Source organism: Crocodylus siamensis, chromosome 6 (assembly GCF_052110815.1).
Source record: "Crocodylus siamensis isolate JL-2025a chromosome 6, ASM5211081v1, whole genome shotgun sequence".
Lineage (NCBI taxonomy): Eukaryota > Metazoa > Chordata > Crocodylia > Crocodylidae > Crocodylus > Crocodylus siamensis.
Genome location: NC_143400.1, coordinates 17,857,340 through 17,883,766, shown reverse-complemented (window position 1 = coordinate 17,883,766; position 26,427 = coordinate 17,857,340). Strand labels below are relative to the sequence as shown.

Genomic DNA, 26,427 nt, shown 5'->3' with positions numbered 1-26,427 from the left:
GGATTTCTATGATACTGCTCCATCTTGTTCCATATTTTCACCTGACCCCTGTAATCAATACAGTTCTCCTTTGTGACCGGTGTGGGAGACTTATTGAGGGGTGGGTCTACATTATGCCTAAGAGACCCCTTAGGTCTGCGGACTAAGGGAGACTTTACTTTTTGCCCCCTGACTTGGGGAAGTGCCCAAGTGCCTGTACTGGGCTGAGTACCCGTAGGACCAGGGAGGCATCCGGAGCCTGGCAGGGGGTCGGGCGCAGGGAGGTGGGCGGCTCAACAAGGAGCGCCCCCTACTGGCCCGCCACACGGAGCACTGCTCTGGTTGTTCACTCCAGGCTGCGACACGTGCGTCACCCAGCAGTGTACGAGCTCTGTCAGTGTCGGACCTTGGTGTGGCAGTATTTACAGAGTACAGCCCTTTGTGGGCCCCCTGCCCCCAGGGTTGCCATCCATGCTGGAGGAGGCGCAGCTGTGTGAGGGAGGGCAGGAGCCAGAGGATGTCCAAGAAGCAGCCTTTCTAGTGACCCTCGGTCTGAGGAAGAGCCACAGCACTGCCGGCCCCATGGCCTGCCCCACAGAGGCCACACAATGGCTCCCTTTCATGCCCCAAAGTGAACTGCTGATGCTCCCAAAGTTAGCTGATGGTCTGTTATTCCCCTTTGCCCACCATTTCCCTAGTATTGTGACTAACTTTCCTCTTTTTATAGGATTCCTTTTTGAGTTTTGCTCCCTGACAAGACTGCTGTCTTGCCAGGCTGGCCTCCTGTGGCAATTCCCAGTCTTCTGTCACATCAGGATAACTTGCTCCTACGCCCTTAAGGAAGTCCACTGAAGTGCAGGCAGCTCTCCTGAATGCCTTTCCCCTCCCACTTGCCTCCCAAGGGACCTTGTCAACCAGGTCCCCATGGTTAATCAAGTTCTATTTCTGCCTTCCTGGGTCCTTATTCTGCTGCTGTCCTTCCCCCCTCCCCTTAGGTTCACAAACCCTATCATTTCGTGGCCACTTTCACCCCAGGTACTTTCTACCTTCACATTCTCAACCAGTTTCTATCTGTTTCTGAGCAACGAGTCAAGAAGACCTTTCCCCCCTCCTTGGCCTCTTTACCATCTGAATCAAAAAGTTACCCCTGAATATATTCAAGGAACATGCAGACATCACCTGTTTTCCCTGCCTATCCTGTCTTACCACCTCGGCATTATCCCAATTGCATCGTAATTCTGTGAGCGTACCGGGACGCCCACTTCTTCCTTTTCGTTCCTAATGTTTCTCATATTGTTGCATCAATATTTCCAGTGTCTATCTGATTGTCCTACCCTCTCCATGAGACCATCGCTAAGGTTTCTATTATGACTTCCCCTTACTAGGTTTTTATCTAGCTCTCTGGGCTCTTTACTTACCTCTGGAGTTTTGACTGTCTTCATCCCCCAGGAAGCCTAGCTTATGTCGTGCCCCATACGCCGGTGCACCCTTGACCTGCGAGCCTGGGTCGGCACAACCGGCTTGGCGCAAGGAGGGGGGATTTATGACCGGGCAGGTGGGTGATAACGGTGAACAGGAGTCAGGATGATTTAAACACAGCGTGATGTTTTCAGAAAAGATTTATTTTACTTACACTTCTGATGGCTAGAGTGCAGGCAGTGGGGTTGATTTATTCATTCAGTTACAGCATGCAGATATCACGTTACCCAGCATTTACAGGGTGGGTAAGACAGTTGCTTCCGAGCGATTCATATAAGTCGTTGCAGATTACGGCTTCCACCCGGGCTCCCTCCATCTGGGCCAAAAAGCCCTAACTCAACCAGTCACCCAGTTCAGCAGCTCAGCCCTGGCCATCTGGGCATGCTGCCCTTAGGGATGGCAACAGCCGCTCGGCACAGAGCTGCAGCCTCAGCCACTGCTTTGTTGTCACTGAAGGCACCAGGCTGAGCATCAGCTCCTGTGGTCATGGCCCTCGTGCCCTGGCTCTGTGCCACAGACCAAGCAGGCAGTGAGGTGTTACTGAGGAGCCCCGGCGGTCCAAGGCATCGAGGGGCCGTGCTAGGGTCGGTGCAGGTTCAGGTGGGAAACGTTCTCATAAATGTCGCTCCTGGACGCGTCTCCCCCTTCTGACACCCTCGCTCTGGTGGCTGAATCCCAGGAGGGCCTGAGGCTGGGAAGCACAGCATAGGTGACAAAGTGTTCCTGCTGGAGAGAGCACAGGGGCAGTCAGCAGGGTGGGCAGGGGTGGACAGGCACCCCGTGGGAGCAGTAGGCAGGGAGCACCAGGCTGGGGGTGGGGGAGAAACACTTACATCATCCGTCTGGGGGGTTCCTGTGGGCTTGGCTGTGAGAGAGACACAAAGGGATCAGGCCTGGGCGGTAAGGTGCACACCCTGGGCTCCTGGCACAAGCCCACTGCACTTCCCAACCAGCTCAAGCTGTCTGTTGTGCCTGGGACCCAACACTAAGGACCTGGGACCCCAGGCCCCTTTCCCACCCCTGCACCAGCCCTGTCTGAACCTAGGAGCTACATCACACCAACCTGGACATGAAGCAGAAGGGGGCCCCAGGTGTCTGAGCTTCCCTGACAGCACTAAATCCTGACCAAGGCTCTGAAGGGCTGGAGGCTGGTCATTCCCCTTTCTTTCCATGCCTGTACGTGCCCCTGTGTTCCTGGTCTCAGATGGGAACAGAAAGCCTCCAAGGGACAAGCACTAAAGCAAACATTATTCCCACAGGATTCAGCCTGAGCCAGGCACTGGGGAGCCAGAAACCTGGAGTTTGCAGCCTGAAGAGCAGAACAGCCTCTGAGTCCAAAGCCATGGGCATTTACCCCACTCCATATTTCCTGCTGTTTGAGAGGACTCCTCTGACTTACAGGTGACACTTCTCTGCTAGAGTTACAGCGGTGGCAATGACAAGCCATGACTGCAGTAGCAAGAACTGCAAGATGCTGGTGAGAAAACAGCATTTCACAATTTTTGCTGCGTCCCCCTCTAATGTCTGTTCCATGCCTACAAAGGCTTGAGTGCTCACAGCCACACTCACAGTTTCACTGTTTCCCGGAGAAGTCAGGCAGCAAAGAAAATCTATTTAAATGGACATTTTTAAAACTAATCAATTCAATAAATGGGCTGAAAATGGACATTTTAAAAATTCATGCCTCCCCAGTGAGACACAGCTCTGTGCCACTCACCGCTGCTTCCTTTCTTGAAGCTGACAATGGAGTAGACCACCTCTTCGCTCTTTTGCTGCTGGGGACACACTAGAAGGAAAAGCCAGGGCTCACTTAGTCCTTGTTGACTTCAGACAGTGGCTGTGCTGTGCACCCCCTGCTCCCCGCCGCTGCAGTCCCACCCAGGCAGCCCAGGCACTGAGCCCCCAGGCAGGGGCAGGCTGGCCAAAACCATTTGGGATGGGCTCTGATTGAGGTGGATCACTCCAGCCACAGCAACTCAGTGCCCCAGCGGAAACCAGTGAGCTGATATGGCGCAGCCGTGCTCCTCCATGGTGCCACAGGGCACTGCCAGCCTTTGGGCATCTCCCAGAAAGCCCTGCTTCCAGGAGCTAAGCTGGGGATTGTGGCAGAGGCACTTGGTGGACATCATGATGGAAGTGGTCCAGGACAGTGGCAGTGTGGGGGTGCCAGGTCCACAGGGCAACTCTGCCTGGCTGGTGCAGATATGCTGGCCTATGCTGACACAGGGTGAGGGCAGCCAGTTCAGTTCCAGGTGAGACATTTCTCTGGTGCTGGGCTCTTGGCCTGGGGTCCATGGCCTACTGTCCTTCCTATCAAGGGGCCAGGGATGGAGATGGAGCCTGGGATGGAGAAAGGAACTAGGCAAGTCTCTAGAGGAGACCAGGAAGGGAAGGTCCAACCTCATGCTGATGTTCACAATCCTCCAGAACAACAGACACTGCCAGGTCTGAGCAGAGCCGTGTACCACAGCCTGCTCATGAGACATGGGTGCTACGGGACCAGAGCATGAGAACATCCTTATCACATTTTCTGCAGCTTCCTCTGCTCATGACATCGACCCTCTGCTCTGATCACCAGCACCCAGCTTGGCTCAGCTGCTCATGCAGCCGGTAAGCAGAAGACTTACCATTGTGGTACTCTGGATCCAGTTCAGTGGTGGCCCCAGCAGCCGAGGGAGGCAGCCCCTGGGTGGGGGGCTCCTGCTGCACTGGGCCCAGAGTGTTCCTGTGGAGAAGATGCAGTAAGCAGAGAGGAGTAACATGGACACACACAGAGTAGGGCATGGGGAGACAGAGAGATGGACAAAGAAGGCACTTACATGTGGGACCCAGATTAACCTTCATGCTAAGGGACTTTCCGGAGCTAAGCTGCGGCCAGAGGAAAACAGTCCTCAGCGCCAGGGAGAATCAAGCCCTGGAGGGTCTGTGGTTCTGGGTCTCAGCCCTGTACCTGCTCTAACAACGTGACTCGTCTCTGCACTCCCATAACACCCCAGTCCTGGTCAACCTCCTCCTGGCCCCAGCCAAGCTGGCTATCTATTTGGCCAGGAACGAGGCTCTGGCTGCGATGGTCCCTAGGGACTGCAGGGCTGTTTTCCTGGGCTTCCTACATTCCTGTCTCTGAGTGGAGCACCACTGGGCAGTAGCCGCAGAGGCTACTCTGTTACATAGTGGACCTGGCCCATGCTTCAGGCAGAAACATATAGGCCCATAACACTCCAGCGGTTGCCAGAGACCCAGCAGGGAAAATTTTGGGTTCCCATGTCCACCATGCCATGGCCTCTCTGCCCAGCACTGCCCTCTGTAAGGTCCTGCCGGAGTCTCTGTCCCCACCCCCAGCAGGGATTCCCCCCATGACCTTCCTCGGGGCGGGGTTCAACCTCCAGCAGGGTCAGACTGAGAAACCGGACCAGAGGGTCCCCAAAACTGCACTGACTTTGGCTGACAGGAGAGGCCACAGCCTGGGCTGGGTCGTGATGCAGTTTGACCCTGTCTGCCCACTCACCCTGAGTGTCACTGCTGTGCACCTGGAGGAGACCAGGAAGGGAAGGTCACTCAGGGTAGAGCATGCCATACTGTGTACACAGCCTCAGACTCACTGGCCAGCATGCACCAGGATGAACTTTTCATTCCCAGCCTGGGGTGGTGGCAGAGGGGATGGTGACAGCCACCTGCAGAGCCTTAGGTGGTGGCACTAGTGAGAACCAGCTCTGACAGTCACTGTGGGGAAGGGGCAGCAGCACGAGTAGCTGAGAGAAGACCCAGGCACTGGGCACAGAGGGTGCTGATACAAGTGATGTTCTGCAATTGGCCCCCTGAAGCACTCTACAGCTGTGCCCTTACAGAAGTCTTTAAGAGGTGGCTTGATGATTACCTAGCTGGGGTCATCTGAGCCCAGTTTTGTCTCCTGCCCAGGCAGGGCATCAGTCTAGAGGATCTGCAAGGTCCCTTCCGACCCTACATCTATGAATCTATGAAAAGTACACGGCTGCAGAGTGCTTTATAAGTGCCCAGTCTCATGACAGTCTGAACCCTTGTTACATGAGGGTTCACATGAAGGCACTTCAAAGTGGAGCTTCTTCATTAACTTGTGTCAGTGCATGCGATGGGGAGGAGGGCTCCAGTCCACCAGCTCCACCCTCCAGCGCAGGCTGGGCAAACCCCACCCTGAGCTCCCTCCCCTCCCTTCTCTCCCTGCCATTATAAAGACAGTTCTGGAGCTGGGGGCAGGCAGGCTAGGGGAGAGCATCTGCACACATGCAGCTGCTCCAAACTGGAGCTCAACCACCCAACCACCTGGGCCCAATAGCAAATGTCTGTTGGGTTAAGAGGATAGCTGTAACTCATAGTGCTTTCTGAAAAGTGCTCTGAGTTACAGCTGGGAGCTACACATCTGTCAGCACCCAGAATAACCCAAGACCCTTTAAAAAAAAAAACACTGAACTCACTCCCACTCCATCCCCACCCCCAACAACCTGCCTGATCCTGGGGCTGCACTCACCTCCACCGGGCAGTGAAACATGTCTCCTCTGCAAAGCAAGTGAGAGAAGGGCTATTAGATCCTTTCCCCCAGCTGTCAGGCCCAGATGGTTTTACTTACCTGGCAAGGGAGATACCCTTCTTATCAGCCTCAAATAACTCAGCATAGTTGAGGGCCTGGCCCTTGTACTGCCAACAGGCTGACCCCTGCAAGAGTCTACAAATGCCTCCAAAGGCAAGGATCTCAGCTACACAATTTATAGGGATGAGGAACTGCTCTTGGGCTTTCGCTCTCACTTGCTCTTTGAGCCTTTTGGCTTGGGGCAAGGGAAACTAGGGGACATCTGAACCCCGAGGCCTCCAGGCTAAAGACCTGCATGTAGGGTATCTGCCATGGATTTGAAGCCTCAGACTGAAGATTTTTGGGGGGAGATTTGGTGGTGGTCATGCCCACACAGACTTGAACGATAGAATAGAATTCAGAACGGCTTTGGCTGATTTAGACACAATTTTTTTAAAAAAATCGGTAGTGCATGAGCATGAGAGACAGGGGCTTGGGGAGCTGTGGTGGGAACAGCGATGGAGAGTTCATCTTCCACTGCATAGTGTGATGCGCTGAGGACAGGGCAGCTGACTGGCGTGAGAGAGGAAGAGCTGGAACCAGGGCCCAGGATCACGCTTCCAGCCCCAACCCCTGAAGTAGCTCTTGGGAGCAGTAGGATCCAGGACCTCCAGGTGCATCCTGGACCTAGTTGTCCCTGTGGGGCTGGCAGGAGGTGGCCCTACAGCTTCAAGAGGGCAGAGAGGGAGCAGGTATCATGGACACTTAGGAGGAGTTTGAATCCTTGTGTCTGTGCCCACTTTATACCCTCTCTCCACAAGCACCTGTGTGGGTGAGATCCTCACACAGCCAGCAATGCCTGTGAACTTCAGGGAGCTTCCTGCATGGCGAGGTCTGCATGGTGAGAACGAGGCCAAGGGAGACACCCCACCTGCTTTCTGCCGGTGCCTGATGTAGAACATGGCAGCCACAGCGGCACTGACCAAGCACAGGAGGGCAACAGTCATGCCCACAATCACCCAGGCACTCAAGGCCTCTGGGGAGACAAAGGAAACAGGCTTAGGCTGCCCTGGCCATTCACAGCACCAGGCAGCTGGGAGATGCTTACTGTATCCATCCATCCAGTCCCTGCTGCTGCAGACAGCATCTCCCACAATCCTCCAGGAACAGACCCTGAGCCAGGGTCTCCTGCCCCACGGCTCTGGGTGGCAGTTCCAGAGCCCCACACCTCTGAGGGCCAGGAGCTGCCTTTTGATTCACAGCCACTGCAACTCCTGCTGCTTTAATCCCATCCACCTTTGTGCCCTCATTGGCCTTTCCCTTGAGAAGATCTTGTCCCTCCCCAGTGCTTGCCCCCGAGCAGCTCACAGGGAGTGTGAGGCCCATGCCCAGCATGTGTCCCCTTGTCCGACCCAGCCAAGCCCTCACCTGAAAGGCGCTCCACTCCTGGGTGCTGCGCCAGCCCTCCCCTGCGCTGCCGCAGTCTGCCTTCTGTCCTCCCACGGTGCCCAGGCGATGGGCCACTAGAGCCTCAGGCCACAGCATTAATCCTTCCCTGTCTTCACTGACAGCGCCCCCCCAAGACATCCCGGTACATCACTCTGGCCTCTTCACAGCTGCTCACACCGATGTCTCAGCCATTCAGCGATGGACGGATGCACCCTGGGCTTCCTCCTCCTCAGTTTTTTCCCATGCAGAGCACTCCTCCAAGAGCACCCCCAAGTGCATGACCCATCCTGTCCCCATTTCCCGGGGGATCCGGGTCACCCCAGCTGTTCTGTGCAAAGCCTTGATCCTCCTCTCTTGACAATGCCCCCGTGCTGTGTCACTAGCAGAGCTTTCTACACCATCCTCCTTTCTGTGACAAGGTTGTTCATGGAAATGTTAAGTAATGCTGGTCTGGAGACTGATCTAGAGCAGCACCTCTGACCACCCACCTCCAGTCTGATACTTTTCTTCCAGTGCAGGCTCTTTTTCCTGCCCCTGAGGATGCCCCCTCCTACCCCCTTTACAGCCCTAGTACTGTGGGCACGGGGGTCATAAGAAGCAGCGCCCCTTTGCTAACAGTGTCAGACACATGGGGGCCAGACCACGAGAATCTGTGCAGGGCTTGGTCTCTGTCGGTAGGCTGTGGCACCTCCCAGCTTTCCCAACAGCACGATGATGCCCTCCCTGCTACCCTCATGCTCACCACCCCACCCCTGTCAAAAGGGACCAGGCTCCAGGCAGGGGCTCCAGATCCTGCTGAGGGCATTATGGTTCAAAAGCTCCTCCCCAGCTATGACTTGTGAGACAGAGGCATGGATTGGCTAAGGATCAGGCTGGGATCTTGGCGGTCCCGGTACCAGGATGGATCCCTCTTGCTACTAGAGCCCAACCACATCGCATCTCACCATGAAACCCAGGCTGGGTGCAAAGCCCCAGCGGGGTCTTGAATCTGATTCTGCAGCTGGCTATAACCCAGATCCAGGTCCTACCTCAGCCCCCACCCAGCCTGTCCCTCATCCAGATGAGGCCTTACCTCTCACGGTGACAGCCAGAATCTCACTGGGGACCTGGAAGACTTTCTGGGGACTGAGCTGGTTGCTGGCGATGCACTGGTAATGCCCCGCATGGCCCAGCTGCACTGACTTCACATACAGGACGTGCCCCACCGGACTCAGAAGGCTCGAAGCTTGCATCCAACTCTTGGGCATTGCGAAGCCATCTGAACACTGGGTCTGTCCCCGCCTGCACTGAGCAGCTGAGATTCAGGCTTTCTCCCACTGTGAGCACCAGCGCTAGCTTGTCTTTGGTGATATAGGTCCCAGCCACAGGTGCTGTAAGCACAAGGGAGAGGGCATGAGCCCAGAGCCAGCCTGGAGGGAGAGGAGGCAAAAGGGCTCCTGCCCCCAGCTCCAGTTCACAGAGAAGAGAGGGGTGAACGGGGCAGGGAGGAGGGGGCACCACAGAGAACAGGCTGCAGGGAGCCCCCTGCCCTGGTCATGGGGACAGACGAGAGGGGACCTGGCAGGGCACTTGCACCCTGGTGGGGTAGTGGGGGGGGGAGCACCATGGGGCAGGGGCTTTGTGTCATCTCCCAGTGCCCTGTGCTGTGCTGCTCCGAGCGGCTGTGTGGGCTCCAGAGGCAGCGGTGCCCAGGCCTCCTGCAGGAGGGTGAGACGGCAGGCGAGGAGAAGTCCCTCACACCCAACACAGCCAGCTGCCCTAGAGTCATCCTGCCCCAGCACACAGCTTGCAGGGCTCCGAAGTGGTGGCCCAGCCCTAGCAAGGAAGCCCCCCCGTGACCATTGCTACAGGAAGAGAGAGCTGGTTTAGAGCGGAAGGGCCCCTGTGCTCTCCAGGCAGGCGCTGCCTCCTGTTCCCACCAGTCAGATCAGAGTGGACAAGAGCAACGTGCCTGGAAAAAGTCAGGCTGTTGTATCTAGAGGCTTTATTCCCCCAGGCTGACACCTATGCAACCACCTCGGTCTTGCACTATCCACGGGATGTTGTACCGGTTCATCCGCAGACTGGATGGAGGAGAAAGGGTTTGAGTTCAGCCTTTGGAAGAGACCAGCTACATAAAGAAGGGACCTGCACCCCAAAGAAAAAGGGAACAACCACCTGGACTGCACAGGGATGGTTAGTGACTTGTGTCAGCGTGCAGGCATCGTACAGCCCATGCACGGCTGTACTTGTGAGTGCTGCACTACCCCAGGACACCTCCCATCTGGGTTAACACAGTTAGCCCCCAGTCCCCTAGCCCAGCGAGGTGGGAGGGGGCACTGTGGTGGGGGCTGCCAGCTGCGCCATTGACAGCCCTGCACTAGTCGGCCCCAGAGTCACTTGGACATCAGGTTAAGTTTGAGGCACCCTGGCTTGCCAGCGCTGATTGTCCTGGGCCCCAGCAGGGCTCCCGCAGGGTGAACCGATAGACCACAGGAGCTGAGCCCTGGAGCAACTCGCACAGGATCTCCACTACATCCCCAATGGCAGGGACGCTGGGCTGGGAGGGACCAGGGCACATCACAGCTCCATCTGCCCCCGGGAGCCGGTAGAAGGACGAGGGAAGGGGCGTTTGCTCACTACAGCTCTCAGCTCCCGGGAGCAGGGGCTGGCCCTTGGGTCGTGTTTGCGCAGCGCCTGCACGTGGGGGCTCCTGGGCACTTCCGAAGCCCAAGCCCCACCGCTGATGCTCCCCCGGGAAAGGGACAGGTTTGCTTTGAGACCTGCAAACTTCAGTCCTTGAGCCCAGGATGCCCTGGGCCCAGCTAGGAGAAGCTGTGTCAGCTGGCACGAATCCCATGGACACGCGTGGAGCCCACGCCTGCTATGGGGCGTTCTGGCCTCTCATGTGAGGCCGGGGCCACACACCCAGCACAGTGTGCAGGCTGCTACAGCATCTCTTCTACCTCTTATTTAGCTGAGGTGGTTTGTATTGCTTTCTGAGAGCTAAGGAAGGGCATTTTGTGCCCCAAAACTTCTCTAATGTCCCTCTCTACTGTGAAAGTGGCCTAGGAAAAGACATTGGCAACTACATCTTGCTTCTTGCTCATTCCCTGGATAATCACACCCAGAACAGCATTCCAGCATGGCTCCTCGCTCCATCTTATTGCCCTTTCTCACTTGCCCAGGGCAAGCAAGAGGAGGAAACAAGTGAGAGCTGAGGGGCAAGAAAAGCCCAACATGGGATTTCTCCAGAGATATTTCTCACTGTGGCCACAAAATGCTCCTCAGGAAGATGAAGGGTTTCAATGAGATGAAAACGCGGCCCCAGACCTGGCTGCCAGGAGCCCCCATGGTATCCAGGCAGTGACAAGTGGGTGCTCCCCCCTGCACCCTGCAGGGATGCCCCGCTGCCCACAGCCTCCTGCTGCCGCAGCCGCCTCCCTCGTGGCGCTGCCTGCGCGGAGCAGCCTCCCGCCTCCCCTCCCAGCAGCCTGGGCCCCAGCACCTTATCCACCAGCACCCGCCCCACGGGGCCCGGGGCTCCCAGGAGCACCTTACCCCCACTCTCCACCCCACCAAGCCAGGGACACGGCTCATCCCCATCAATTGGGACCCACTCACCCCACACTGTGACCGTCACCCCTGTGCTCAGGACCGGGTCGTGGCCATTCGAGGCAGCGCAGTGATAGTCCCCAGCATCGCTCTCCCTGGCAGCAGGGATCTCGTACTCCGCCCTCCGTGAGTGCAGAGTCTCTGTTCTCAGAGCCAGGCGAGAGCCCTCCCGGTGCCAGGAGAAGGTGAGAGACCCTGTGCCCGCAGCCACGGAGCAGCTCAGCACCAGCCGCTCCCCTGCCACCACCTGCCCATCGGGGGGCTGCACCCCCAGGGTGACTCCGGAGACGGGGACTCCTACAGGGAGACCAAGAGGGGAGTAGGACCCACTGCACTGACCCAGCCCCGGGTGCAGGGACCTCCGGGGCTCTCAGCCTGTCTGCCCCAGTCAGGACTGGTGGCCCCACGTGCACCTCAGTTATGGGAGGTGGGGGGCTCATGGAGACACCCCTGAATGACAGCCCTGTGCTCACATCAACATGGGGCACAGCCCAGGTGCCCCAGCACAGCAGCCATTGGAGCAAAGGACACAACAGAAGATGCCCAAACGCAGCTCCAGGCTGCCACCCACCCCCCCACCTCCCCAGCCCTGTGCTGCTGCACAAATGCAGTGCCACCACACGTGCTACTGTCCCCATGGCTTCAGGCTGGGAGGAGCCTCTGCGGTTTCGATCCCAGCTGGGGCCCAGGCTGAGTGGGACACTCCTGACTTACTGGATCCACAAACCCTGCCCCACAATCGCGGGCACCGACACTCACGTTTAACCTCAATGTCTCGCTCAGGGCTCTGTTTCCGCACACTTGAGGTCACCGTCTGCACCACACAGGAGTAGGGGCCCGAGTCTGCCAGCCCTGCCTCTGGGATGTGGTACTTGGGGGAGCTCGTTGGCTCTCTCATGATCGTGCTGCTCTTGCAGAAGGAGTACTGAAGCCATAGGTCTGATTTCAGGGGGTTGGGCTGCGTGACACAGCTCAGGGCCAGCGAGCTTCCTTCCCTCATTCCAGCTGAGCCAGCCACCCTCAGCTCGGGTGTTGAAAACAGCTCTAGAAAGACACCCGACTGGGTCACCCCACAGCACTCGGGCTCAGCATCCCTGGGCAGGCTCAGGAGAGTCCCGGGAGTCCCGGGAGTCTGTCCCCTCATTGCAAACCTCTGCTCTGAAACCCCTCACAGCGCAGCAAGCCTCTAGGCTCAGGAGGTGAAATGTGTCTCTCCTGTGTGGGGTCCCACAAAACCGGGGCAAGGGGGGACAGGGCCAGGACTCTGGCCGGCGGGAAGGGCAGAGCGTCCCAGCGCCGCCGGGCAGTTCGGCCCCCTTGTCAACTCTGTGTGATGTGTGGAGCTGGGTTGGATGTGGGGCTTGGCTGGTTTCACTGCGGGAGAGCTGTGTTTCAGGGCTGGCTCCAGTGCAAGTCCCATCCCTGGTCACCACATGAGGATCCTGGCCGGCAATGTGCTGCTCTGTCCGCTGTGTACGGTGGGCACTGCCTGAGCAACCATTGTGCTGCTGCCACTCCCACGCTGTCATCCACCACGTTTCCTTTGCCTGTCCCCATCTCTAGAGCTGAGATTTCTGCTCAGACAGCTGGAGATCAGGGGCTCTGATCTGGTCTCACCCCCACTTGGCCTGGCTCTGCTGCAGTCAGTGCGGTGGCACCACAGTGAGCCCGGGGCAGACTGCAGAGGGACTAGAGGCACCGGGTAAATCCAGCCCAAGGGAGCCTTCCCCCTCCCAGGTGGTCAGTGCCCTCCTGCCCTGCGTCCTGTGGCCACCTCGTCTCTGCCCAGCCCAACACCCCCAGCAGATCCTTACCTCGGACAAGGACCAGCACCTCATTAGAGGTTGTTGTATAATAACTGGAACCATGTGTCACTTCTCCTTTACACTGGTATCTGCCACTGTCTGTTGTCTTTGCTTGATCAATAGTGTAACTGGACTGAACATGCCTTGGTGTGATGTCGGCTCCATCTCTGTAGTATCTCATCCAATACACTTCACCACCCGTCCACACACGACATCTGAGAACCAGCCGGTCCCCCTCGAACACTGCATAATGCGGGGCCTGGAGAATCAACCAGCCTGAAAGAGAGACACAGCGAGCGGGAGCTGCAGGGACCCTTGCATGAGGTACCACACTCCTCGGCGTGCGCTGCCCGGCAGGACGGGGGCTGCAGGCTACACTGACGAAGGCAGTTTATCCACCGATGTGAGGGAGGGGCAGAAACCCAGAAAAGTGTCCTGGGCCCCATCTGAAAACAACCCTGAGCCCCCTCTAGTGGTGGAGCAGAATCAGAGAAAAGTGCCAGCTGGAGTGTCAGCTCCAGTGCAGCTGGAGAGACCTTGGTTGGCCCCTGAAGAGCCCTGAAGGAGCTGGGGGTTAGGAGGGTGGGGGGGGCAGCACCAACACAACTGCCCCTGACTGCCACCGCAGGAGGCCCGTGGGTCCCAGCAGTGGGTGCAGAGCAGGATGGAGCCCACCTGAGGGCACTCACCAAGAGAGACAGTCAGCTGGATGGGGTCACTGCGTGCGGAGCCACGGGTCTCGCACTGGTATTTGCCTGCGTCTTTCTCTCGTGCAGTTTTAATTGGGAAGGTGTTTGTTTGTGTTGATTTCAAGGAATGTCCCTCCAAATACCAAGAGGTGCGGGTGCTTCCAGCAGAGCGAGATCCACTGCATGTCAGAGTGACGCTGTCGCCCCAAAACACGGTGCTCCAGGGGGGGTCCAGGGTCAGCACGGCCGTCTGTGCAGCTCCTGGGGCCAGGCAGACGGGGACGGAGGGAGGGGGCAGGAAAAGGCGAATTCAGTGCACAGGAGGGATGGGATGAGCCCTGAGCCTGCACGCAGGGAACAGCGCCAGGGCACTGGCCAGGGTGACGCTTCTAGGCTGGGATTTCAAAGGAGCTCGAAGAAGCCGGGTTCCTGCCAAGTGCCAGCTATTGCCTAGTGCAGTGCTTCCAGCCCAACGCACACTTACATAAATCATTTTTTTCACGCTGCACTTGTTAAAGCATTCCCCAACCTCATACCTATTGTACCTCATTGTAGCTGATTGCCATGACACAATTCTGCGGCACACCTGTTCATTTCTGATGGCACACTTTTGTGCCGCGGCGCACTGTTTGGGAAACACTGGCCTAGTGCAAGGGTGCAGTGGGGAAAGGCCACAGCTTTGCCCCCGGTGCCTGGAGACTGTCCTGCTGCAGGCAGCCCTGGGGAGGTATAACAGGAGTTCCCCTCCCGGGGAATGGGACATGTCCGGTACCAGAGGCCGTACGGTAGCACGATTGTCTCTCAGCAGCTCCCCTTCCCCCCTGCCTCCTCCCAGTGCCCAGGGATGGCCAAGTGCCAGGGGGTCGGGAGCCTGCAATTTGTGCAGGAAAATCAGAGATGAGAGGACTCACCAGCTAGGCCCAGGGCGTGAGCTGCAGTGATAACAAGACAGAGCATGGACGCAGGTGAGGGCTGATCCTCCTGCCCCATGGTGCTGACAGCAACCCTGAGCCTGCCCAAGGAAGCCCACAGGTTTGCTCCCTCCAGGAGGTCCGACTGGCTGCCCACAGGGCTCTCGTCTGGCCTCGTGCTCTGGCCCCGCGACCTGCCAAGAGAGGGTCCGAGCCGTCAGCCCAGCACACGCCGGGTAGGACTTCCCCAGAGCCCCTGCTGGGCTGATGACAGAGCTCCTGCCTGTGAGATCTCCCCATGCCACTGCACCCCTCGTCCAATCTGGACAGGAGCCAGGCCAGGCTGGCTGACACGAGCACTAGGACCCAGCACTGCCAGGCCAGGTTCATGTCTGTCATGGCTATTGCATACCAGCCTGAAACACCTCCCCACTGTCCCCACCAGGCCTGTGCCACTGCTCTCCACCTACAGGCACACCCCAGGGGCCAGACGGGCACCCCAGAGCCTGCAATGCCTGTGCCATTTCTTTCACATTGCTGGGCTGCAGCAGGCCTGGCGACAGCGATCACTGATCCCTCCAGCAGGGCAGCATCAAGTGCCACACGTTTTGTCTCTCTTTAGTTCTGGGTTTTTCTACATCTGAGCCCTCATCCCTGTTGTCCACCCTACCTTCGCCTGTCACATCTATGTTGGATCACCACCGACCCCAGAGGCAAAGCACCCACTTAGCTCTTGGGTCCTCCCTAGATCATCTGTCACCTCTACCCCATCCTAACCTGGATAGAGGGGTGAAGACGTGAGATGCCTGCTGTGCGACCATCCCACAGCATGCTAAGGTCTGAAGTCAGGCAGGAATTTCCTCACCACTCCCAAAACTGCCAGCACCACACCCAAGAAGACATGACCACAGATGTCAACAGAGAGGCTGAAGAAAATACCCAACAGTGTAAAAATGGACATTCAAACAGCCGAGTTCTTAGCACCAGGGCTGATGAACCATAGCAAATGTGGTGATGTCTGAACCCCTCATATACCAGAATCAGACACTCCAAGGTACTAATGGAGAAGTGGGGCTATACCATTTTTCCAAGCACCTGTGACTGTGGCACAGCGCATCAGACTACTCAACCCCCGCTGCAATACCACTGCTTGAAGGTGCAGGTATAGTGAAAGATTGGCAAGGTACAGGAAATGAGTACTAGAATGGGTAACAAAATGGCCAAATGTGGTGCAGAGACACAAGAAGAAGAAGAAGAAGAAGAAGAAGAAGAAGAAGACGACGACTCCCTCTTCACTGCATCATGGTCCCACTTTTGTTGTTTATGTGGCAGAAGCACCTTTTGTTCTTTGATGTCATTTCCTTTGCAAGGTCTCAACTTAACTTGTGCAAGGTCTTACTGTGCCCTACACCTGTCTGTCTTCAGGACATTCTTTTCTTTGCTGATAAGCTCTTCTGGTTACTCCCTGTAGGCTCTGCTTCCTCCTAGAAACCTCCTAGCAGAGCTATATGCCCATTACGGTCTGGAGCTCTTTGCTACAGAGAGACATCTGAAGCCCCCGTCAGTGGTGGCCTTAGGTTTGTTGGGGCCCTGGGCAAGACAGTCATTTAGGGCCCTTTATTTGGGGCCCCTTAGAGCCATCTCCTGGCAAAAACTTCACCCCCCAAAAAATTTGGGCCCCCAGGCGGTCGCCTGATTTGCCCTCCCCTAAGGGCGCTACTGTCCCTGTTCATGCCACACCTGCTGAGAGTTCCCATGGGAGAAAAACTTGTGACTTCAGTGTTACACTAGTGTTTGATGGCTAGAAAATTATATTTAGATGTTTGGTTTTAGGAATTGGCTTCTAGATAAAGTAGATATTGCATTAGAGCAATGGTTCAGGGAACAACAAGGGTTAATTGGTTTCTAAAAGCCTGTTTATGAGAGTTTCCTTCAAGGCCCACTAGGGGCTTGTACAGGTGAGGTAGTTTCTATGTACACGTGATGAAAATTTCCCTTTGTGTGGCTTAATGGCACCACACTTTACACATACCCATTTTGGGGGGTTTCAATGAGTATGCATCATCACAAACTAAGCCATGTCCTGAATGTCGTTTCGGTTGCAATGTTGCAACTTGGAACATTGCAATCATTAATCTGTCAGCTCACCCCCTGGCCATGGGAGAGGTGGGCATGCTCAGCCAGAAAAAAAGGATCTGGACTCTCACCGCTTCTGCCCTCATCAGATGCCTGTGGCTGCCAGGACACCTGAAGCCACCCAGGAATGTGCTGGCTTGCCCATGGGGCAGTGTGGAGAGGTGGCAGGAGGGTGGCTGGGTATGCTGGAAGCAGGAGAAGATGGCAGGGATGGTGTACAGGGCACTGGAAGCTGGGGCAGGCTCAGGGAAGATTTGGATTGGGTGCCGCCAAGCTAGGGCAGCACCTGGCCTGCTAGAAGCCCACCCTGACAGCCCCAGGGGGCACTGCCACCATGGAGGGAAGGACTGAGACCCCCTGCAGCTCAAGGGTCACTCAGGCCCCCCAGCAGTACACCCCTGAGCTGCAGGAGAAGCTGGTAGACTCCACCAAAAAAAAAAAGGATCAGGCCCCTTGTTGCTTCTGCTTTCAGCAGGCACCAGGACAATGATATGTACACAAGTGTATATACAATGATGGAAAAATGAAACTCATGGTTTCAGTTAAAAACTCACTGTTTCAATTTAGGGGACATAGAATGCAACCCTGAAGGACTAAACTGCCATCACATGTACAAGTGCCCACTGTGCCTGGAACCAGCAGACAGACAGGCTAGGAAACTGAAGTGTTCCCTGTAAACCCAAAAACAGAGATAAGGGACTCTGCTGTGGTGGCTAGGTCACAGCGACCAGCTGCAGAGCCCTTGGTACTTCTGGCTTTGATGGACAGACCAAATTAGGAGGTTGCTCAATGCCCAAATTAAGATGCGTGCATGTGATGGGTTTAGGAAGCAAAGGAATATGCTGACAGAACAGAACATGGACAGTATGATGACCTCAGGAAAACCAGTCAATGATCCCTAGGAATGAAGAGTCATCAGAGGAAGAAAAGGATACAAAAAGAGGGATTTCAGGGCAGCAAAGGGACCCCAAGTGGGGAACTTGAGGCAACCATGGACAGAGGGCACCCCACTAGGCGTAGGGGGAGGCGGAGGCGGGGGGGAAGATGCAGTGGGCCTTGACTTCTGACATCTGACATTCAAGAGAGAACCACAAGGTGAAGCTCGTGCCAGACATACCATGTCTCTGTGACAACCTTAGGACTAGTAGATATAGAATAGGGGGGCTATTTTGTTTGCCTTGCCTGCATTATACTTATTTTCTATCACTGTGTAGCAGCTCAGGGTTCCAGGGGCAGTCAGATGCCCTCTGGTGGCTCCGCGACTATGGCCCACTCTGCCCCTAGAGCACCTTCCCGTCTCACCCACCACTCCTTGATGGAATAATGATTGCAATAATAAGAGGGAGGCTGCCCATGCCCTTTGCATGGTTTCAGTCCAACTGGATCTCCTAGTGCTCCCAGGCCCCTCGCTGGGCCTCTCTATAGCTGTGCTGCTGCAGCATACCTAAAGCCTTAGGGGCCAATTGCATGACTCCAATCCTACCCTACACCATGCCCCAAGCCTTGCAGGTGTTATAGTGTTCACTTGCTGGGGCTTCGACCTCCTTGGCCTCCGCCCCTTTACTCTCCCTAGGCCTTCTAGCCTGGGTCCAGTTTTGAAACTGGCTTTGAGGCATTAGCTCTGGTTCAGCCATTTTGGGCAATGGGCCCCTGAGCCCTGTCTGGCTCTGTGGCCTCACTCACTGCCCACTCCAGGCTCAACATCCACTCAAGCCTTGAGCCTGCCCCTGGCAGGGCTCAGGGTGATTGCATGCCCCTTGAGCTCTATTGGGACCTCCATATACCACCCCTATAGTTCCAACCCAAACTCATGGGCTGATGAGAGGTAAAGCATTGTTGGCCCTGGTATTGGCCAAAGGGGATGACATAGTCAGTGACCTAAGAATCAATGGAAAGCTGGGTGATAGTGACCATGAGCTGATCACCTTTACTATCCATTGCAAAGCTGGCAAGTCAGTCAGCAATACTGAAGTCCTCGACTTCAGGAAAGCTGACTTTGACAAGCTCAGGAGGCTCGTTGTTGAGGCCCTAAGGGACCATGACTTGACTGGAAGAGGAATCCAAGATAAGTGGTTGTTCCTCAAGGGAGCAATCCTGACAGCACAAGGGATGGCTATCCCATCTCAGAGGAAGGGAAGGAAAAGGGCACAGCAACCCCCTTGGCTCAGCAGGGAACTTGAGGACCTCCTACACCTCAAAAGAGAGACTTATAAAGGATGGAAGGTTGGAGTTACCACCAAGGAAGAATACTCAGCCCTGGTCCGTACCTGCAGGGAGCGGATCAAGAAAGCCAAAGCTGCAACTGAGCTCCATCTGGCTTCACATATCAAGGATAACAAAAAGTCCTTTTTCAGATATGTAGGGAGTCAGAAAAAAAGCACGGGTAACATTGGACCCCTGCTGAACCAAGCGTGACAGCTGATAACCAACACCCAGGAGGCCAACCTGCTTAATCGGTATTTTGCATTGGTTTTTCATCAGTCCAATGGGACCGCCCTGCCTAGCAAGATGCAGGACAGCCAGGGTGAGGGTGTATTTATACCCAGCATCAGTGCTGATCTAGTAAAGGATCACCTTGAGTTGCTGGACACCTTCAAGTCAGCTGGTCCTGATAGATTACACCGTAGGGTACTAAAGGAGTTGGCAGGTGTCATAGCCCAACCAATGGCAAAAATATTCAAAAATTCATGGCACTCAGGTGAAGTACCTGAAGACCGGAAGAAGGCCAATGTGGTACCCATCTTCAGAAAAGGGTGGAAAGTAGATCCTGGGAACTACAGGCCAATCAGCTTGACCTCAATCCCTGGTAAGATTCTCAAGAAAATTATCAAGGAGACCCTTCTGGATAAGCTGGCTGAGTGCAACTTCCTGAGGGACAGCCACATGGCTTTGTCATGGGTAGGTTTGGCTTGACCAATCTCATCTCCTTCTATGGCCAGGTGACGTATCACCTGGACAAGGGAGAAGAGATTGATGTCATATACCTGGACTTGAAAAAAGCCTTTGATCTGGTGTCCCATGACCTCCTCATGGAAAAATTGGCCAACTGTGGCCTCGGCTATACCACAGTCCAATGGCTGGAAAATTGGCTCTGAGGTCAAACCCAGAGAGTAGTGGCTGATGGTAGCAAGTCATTATGACGCTCTGTTACCAGTGGTGTCCCATAGACTCTGTTCTTGGACCGGTTCTCTTCAACATCTTTATTAACGATGTGGACATTGGTGTCTGAAGTGCACTGGCTAAGTTTGCTGATGACACTAAACTTTGGGGTTTGCGTCCACACCTGAGGACAGGCTACTGATCCAGGCTGACTTGGATAAGCTTAGTAAGTGGACAGACACAAACTTGATGACGTTCAATACCAATAAATGCAAGGTACTCTGCCTTGGGGGAAAAACTGCAGCATACTTATAGGCTCGTCAGTGCTACACTTGCTAGCACCACTGCTGAAAGAGATTTGGGGGTCATGACTGACCACAAGATGAACATGAGCCACCAATGCAATGTCGCAGCTAGTAAAGTGAACAAAATCCTGGCTTGCATCCATAGATGCTTCTCAAGTAAATCTCAGGATGTCATCCTCCCACTGTACTCGCCCTTGGTGAGGCCACAGCTGGAGTACTGCGTCCAATTCTGGGCTATGCAATTCAAGAAGGATGTTGAGAAGCTTGAGGGAGTCCAAAGGAGAGCCACGCACATGATCAGAGGTCAGGAGAACAGGACCTATGAAGAGAGGCTGAGAGCCATGGGACTGTTCAGTCTGGAAAAGTGCAGGCTCAGGGGGAACCTGGTGGCCACCTATAAGTACACAAGGGGTTTTCATCAGGATCTGGGAGAATATCTGTTCACCAGAGCGCCATAAGGAAAAACAAGGATCAACGGTCACAAACTCCTACAAGACTGTTTTAGGCTGAAAACATTTCTTTACTGTCCGAGCCCCCAAGACCTGGAATAGACTCCCTCCAGATGTGTCGCAGGCACCTACTCTGGACTCATTCCAGAGCTTGGATGCTTATCTTGCTGGGGTCCTTTGACCCTAGCTGACTTCCTGCCCCTGGGGTAGAGGGCTGGACTTGATGATCTTCAAGGTCCTTTCCAGCCCTAACATCTAAGAAATCTATGAAATCTATTAAATCATGGTGTAAACACAATGTAAACATCAGCCCCTGGGCTATAACATAAATGGAAAAGGGAAGAAACCCTGTGCCCCTTTAAGAGGGAAAACCGCCTCACTCCGTAGCTAGGCACATAGCAGCCAGTCTAGTGTCCCTAGGTAGCTCTCCTGGGCAGGAGCTCCTTCCCCTGTGGCTGTCAAGGAGAGATTATTCTGCAACTCCAAACCCCAGGCTTATCTCCTCCCAGGGCCTTGCCCCCTTCCGATCTGCTCATTTCCCTGTTGCCCCAACCTCCTGCAGCTGCTGTACCTGCCTACCCCAACAGAGCTCCTGGGCTGCTTCTGCTTTAAAGGAACAGAGAGCCCTGGACTCTCTGTTACACACCGGGATGGAAGGTTGGAGTTACCTCCAAGGAAGAATACTCAGCCCTGGTCTGTACCTACACATTCATTAATGCACCTTAGTTACTGCGTATTTAGTTTAGCGATTTCTTAATGAAGTACCAACTAAATGCACAGTAACTAGAGTTACTGCACAGTAGTGCCAGTGCATAGTTTTTTTGTGATGCTTACTGCACTTTAGCCTAATAACACTGTGCAGTGGGCTATTACCATGGTTTTTTACTGCCACACTACTGCACAAATACACAGTGAGAGTCTCATGTATACGTGCCCAGTGTGTATCAATAAAGTTTCATAGTTTCATAGTTTGTAGGGTCGGAAGGGACCTGAGCAGATCAGCAAGTCCAACCCCCTGCCATGGACAGGAAATGATGCTGGGGTCAAATGATCCCGGCTAGGTGATTATTTAGCCTCCTTTTGAAGACCCCCAGGGTAGGAGCCAGCACCACTTCTCTTGGAAGTTGGTTCCAGATCCTAGCCACCTTGATATCAGGAGGCAATTATTTGCCTCCTGATGTCTAGCCTGAATCTACTCTCAGTCAACTTATGGCCGTTATTCCTTGTAACTCCCAGTAGTGCTTGGGGGAACAGAAACTCCCCCAACGCCTGCTGGTCCTCCTTAGCAAGTTTATAGGTGGCCACCAGATCCCCCCTCAGCCTTCTCTTGTGGAGGCTGAACAGGTTCAGGTCCCATAGACTCTCCTCGTAGTGCCTGCCCTGCTGTCCCCTGATCATGCAAGTGGCCTCCTTTGGACCCCCCATGTTGTCCACATCCCTCCTGAAGTGCGGCGCCCAGAACTGGACGCAGTACTCCAACTGTGGCCTGACCAGTGCCGCATAGAGGGGGAGGATCACCTCTTTGGACCTGCTCGAGATGCATCTGTGGATGCATGACAAGGTGTGGTTAGCCTTCCTGACCATGTCCCCACGCTGCCAGCCCATGGTCATCTTGGCATTAGTGATGACTCCAAGATCCTTTTCTGTCTCTGCACTGACGAGAAGGCAGTTCCCCAGCATGTAGGTATGGTGCCAGTTGTTCCTCCCCAGGTGCAGTATTGAAACCCATCCTTTTCTCATCCGCCCACCCCTGTAACCTGTCCAAATCTAGTTGTAGCCTGTCCCTCTCATCTGGTGTGCTCACTTCTCACCACATCTTAGTGTCATCCATGAATTTGAACAAGGTGCTTTTCACCCCTCATCCAAGTCACAGATGAAGATGTTGAACAGTGCGAGCTCAAGGACCGAGCTCTGGGGGACCCCACTGCCCACATCCCTCCAGGTCAAAAATGACCCATCCACCACCACTCTCTGGGTGCGGCCCTCTGGGCAATTGGCGACCCAACTGACTGTGTAGGTGTTGACACCACAGCCCCCCAGTTTCTCAATGAGAACGGGGTGAGAGACAGGCTGGCAGGGACCACATCCAGGCAGACCGGGATAGGTTGGAGAAGTGGGCAGGTCTGAACAGGATGCAGTTCAACAAGGACAAGTGCAGGGTGCTGCACCTGGGGAGAGGGAACCAGCATTATGGTTATAGGTTAGGGGCTGCCCCTCTTGGCAGTACACAGGCAGAGAGGGATCTTGGAGTCAGGATTGCCTTCAGGATGAATATGAGTCGCCAATGCAACAAAGCAGTAGGCAGAGCCAACTGCACCCTGTCCTGCATCAACAGGGCATCACTAACAGGTCCAGAGAGGTCTTGCTCCCCCTCTATGCAGCGCTGGTCAGGCCACAGCTGGAGTCCTGTGTCCAGTCCTGGGTGCCGCACTTCAAGAGGGACGTGGAGAACCTGGAGAGGGTCCAGAGGAGGCCACTCGTATGGCTGGGGGCCTCCGTGGCCATCCCTATGAGGAGAGGCTGCGGGACCCGAATCTCTTCAGTCTCTGCAAGAGGAGACTGAGTGGGGATCTTGTGGCTGCCTACAACTTTATCAGGCGCCAGCAGCAGGGAAAGTCAGTTCACCAGGGCCCCCCTTGGAGTCACCAGGAACAGTGGCCACAAGCTGAGGGAGGATAGGTTTGGGTTGGATATTAGGAAGAACTACTTCATGGTAAGGGTGGCCAGATCCTGGAATAGGCTTCCCAGAGAGGTGGTGCTCTTACCTTCCCTGGAGATCTTCAAGAGGAGACTGGACAGGCACCTGGCTGGGGTCTTATGACCCCTGCTACCCCCAGTGCTCCTTCCTGCCCATGGCGGGGGGTTGGACTCGATGATCTGTCCAGGTCCCTCCCGACTCAGTCATTCTGTGATTCTATGACAGTGTCGAAGGCCTTCCTAAAGTCCAGAAAGACTATGTCCACTGCAACACCTGCATCCAAGGCATCTGTGACCTGGCCGTAGAAGGCCACCAGGTTGGTCTGACAGTACCTGCCTCTAATGAACCCGTGTTGATTGCCCTTGAGCATAATCTCCCCTACTGGCTGCTCACAGATGTGCTTCTGGATACTTTTCTCAAAGAGCTTCCCCAGGACTGAGATAAGACTAACAGGCCTGTAGTTTCCTGGGTCCTCTTTTCTCTCTTTTTTGAAAATGGGGACCACATTGGCCCTTTTCCAGTCCTCTGGCACCTCACCAGAGCACCACGGGTGCTCATAAAGCCGTGCCAGGGGTCCCGCAATGACCTCTGTTGATTCCCTCAGCACACTGGGGAGGAGATCATCTGGACCTGCTGATCTGAAGATGTCTAGTCCCTCCAGAAGTTCCCTGACTAGATCCTCTCTGACCCTGGGCCTGTTTGCACCTCTGCTGGGTCTGTCCGGTATCCCAGTGGGGGGGATGTCCCTGTCCCTGCTCAGAAAAATGGAAGCAAAGAATTTGTTAAAGAGATTAGCTTCGTCATCTGGTGCTACCACCAGAAGCAATTATTTGCCAGTTATCATTTGGAAATGTTTGCCGATTATCAAATGAAAAGTTTGCTGATTCAAATGGAAAATTTGCCGATTATCAAATGGGAAAGGTGGTTAGTCTGAGGGTTTGGTTCCACCTAGAACATGATACCTGGGTCATAAATCCAGTAGTCTTGTTCAAAGCCATTGGCCTTAAGCGGGGGCAAGGACTGCTCAGTACTTTTGGCAAGCACCACATTTAATGAAAAGTCACAGCTGCACCACTGGGATGCTTTGTCTTTTGATAGGAAACATGCAACAGTGTGCAGTCACCTACAATCCCATTGCATAAACAGTTGGTCTCTGTTACTGAAATATGGTTGGATGGAAATGTTCATTGTGTTTATGTAAGCGTACGAATGATGTTGTAGCTGTGATGGCCTAGAAATTATGGAAGAGGCCAAGATTTCTGAAGATGGTATCTTTTATTGGACTAACTCTATAGCTGGAACAGAGTTAGACAAGGGACCTGATGAAAAATGTCTTGCTTATCTACCTCTACTCCAACTATGCAGTTGTTTCAATAAAAGATACCACCCTAAGAAATCCTTGCCTCTCACTTCATGTTTAGTTAATAGAAGCTTGTGTCAGAAACCACTATAAAAAGGGAACTCTATAGTGGTTTGGGAGTCAAAGTAGTCACAGGCTAAAGTATTCACAGACAATTAAGCAGTACTTCATGGGGCTTCACCAAAGTCGAACATCATCACTGCCACAGTTGTGTGCTGCTGTATCATTGCACCTGCTGCAATATGTTATTTTTTGCAGTGACATTGATGGAGATCTATAGTAATAATTAATAGCGAGAGCAGTCCGTGCCCTACCGCACAACACTTTACAGAAAACAAACAAAACCATGGTCTTTGGTCCACTGTGATGAAGATGCTTTCCTGCCCAGAGCAGGAGGCCAGACTCGATGATCTAGTCTGGTCCCTTTCAACCCCAGAAATCTATGCAATCTATTTTCTTATGGGGGAGAAAAATTGGGAAGTTGACCTAGTGCTCCGATCTCACACTCCTATTGATATCCTGAACTTGGGAGGGGTGGGGAGGGGCTGGGGCACTCCTTGTTTGGGATGCAGGTTCCAGGCCATTTTAGCATCTTTGCCTGAAAGATTTCCTAGGGGACTCCACACTCAGGTCCAGAGAGGCTCTGTCCGGCTGACGACACTCTCTGATACCTACCCTCCATTTTCAGAGGTCTGTCCATTTATAATGAAAAACTGCTTCTGTCCAAACCCTTCAGTTTCAACCAAATCAACCCATGATCTCTGTCCAGAGTTATTTTCTGCTCCTGTCATTTCTGTGTCACCTCACCAACCACCCAGACCAAGTCCCAACCAGCATCACCTCTTGTTCGTTCAGTGACTGTTTGGAGAGGAAAACTGTCGACTCTCACATCTGGGGATCCCTCGGTCCTACTAACATTAAAAGCATTTACTCCCCGCGCACATCTGAGAGGCCAACGTCCCCCTTGACGACACAGTTCCCAGCAGCTCTTCTCTCTCTAACAACATTGCAGAGTCTCCGTCTGGATCGTACCTCAGCGTCTGCCCCTGGCTGCAGCCCTGCCCCAGGGAGCTTCATTATTAGCCCTTCCCCAAAGTGATCCTGACCCAAACACATGCTTCTCACCCCCTAATATTGATCACAGCATTAATGTACAGGGCCACCCAGCCCCTGAACAGCCCCTGTGCTCCAGGCAGGTGGCTGTTTCACCAGGTACTTACCCAGCACGAGCAGCCCCGTGCTTCTTGGTGTCCTGGGCACTGAGCTGCCAACTCACTACAGCAAATTTCAATCTCCTTTGCGTATCTGCTGCTCCAGGAAAGAGGAAGGAAATGGTTTTTATGTTCACACTGGAGCTTCATTCAACTTGCTGCATAGGACAGCACCAGAGTGTTAAAACAAGAGAGTGGGTACCTTGATCCGCACTTGCTCACCTCCAGTCAGTGCAAGGCTGCTGCATCCTCAGCCAGGTGCACTGACGGGGCACAAGGGCATCCCCAATCCCCAGGGCCAAGGGAGCTCTGATCCCTACTTAGAGCTGCCGCCAGGCCCAGGGAACGGGACCTCAGGTTAATCGGGCCTGACCCAGCAGGCCAGAGCCCAGCTGGTGAAAACTGTCCCTGATATCACTGCATTTCTTTCCCCGGTCCAGGACCTGTCACAGGGGTCCCCGGCCTCTCTGCAGGCTGCAGCATTCAGCTGCTCCCCCTGGACAAGCGTTAGAGGAGTCGGCTGTCTCCTCCCAACCACCCCAACCCTCCCCCCTCCTGACTTCCTCTTCTGTTACCCCTGGGCATCACACTGAGGTACTTCTGATTTACACCAGTGTGAGCAACTGGGAATTGGACTCTGTTCACTTGGAACTGATGAAAAACCCAGCGAGAGGAAGGTATAAGTGTGGATGGGAAATACATGGACCATGACACCGGTCAGCG

The 26,427-nt window shown here is 54.6% G+C and overlaps 1 protein-coding gene across 2 annotated transcripts; it reads right to left on the bottom strand.

The window, feature by feature from the left end:
• Window positions 1–1,629: 1,629 nt before the first annotated feature.
• Window positions 1,630–25,776, bottom strand: LOC149861345 (Fc receptor-like protein 3). 2 transcript variants are annotated; one of them, XM_090051938.1, is made up of 8 exons: window positions 25,714–25,776; window positions 14,447–14,640; window positions 13,536–13,796; window positions 12,856–13,122; window positions 11,801–12,085; window positions 11,051–11,338; window positions 8,520–8,817; window positions 6,865–7,034 (listed from the first exon to the last, which is right to left on the bottom strand). In XM_090051938.1, exons 2-7 carry the CDS (start codon window positions 14,523–14,525, stop codon window positions 8,543–8,545), a joined length of 1,455 nt encoding a protein of 484 aa, XP_089908064.1. In that variant the 5' UTR covers window positions 14,526–14,640; window positions 25,714–25,776; the 3' UTR covers window positions 6,865–7,034; window positions 8,520–8,542. The 2 variants fall into 2 exon arrangements, with proteins under 2 accessions (XP_089908063.1, XP_089908064.1); XM_090051937.1 differs by lacking the exons at window positions 11,051–11,338; window positions 11,801–12,085; window positions 12,856–13,122; ... (1 more) ...; window positions 14,447–14,640; window positions 25,714–25,776 and adding exons at window positions 1,630–2,184; window positions 2,292–2,323; window positions 3,176–3,244; window positions 4,086–4,183; window positions 5,960–5,987 and having other exon boundaries at window positions 6,930–7,034; window positions 8,520–8,764.
• Window positions 25,777–26,427: the final 651 nt, after the last annotated feature.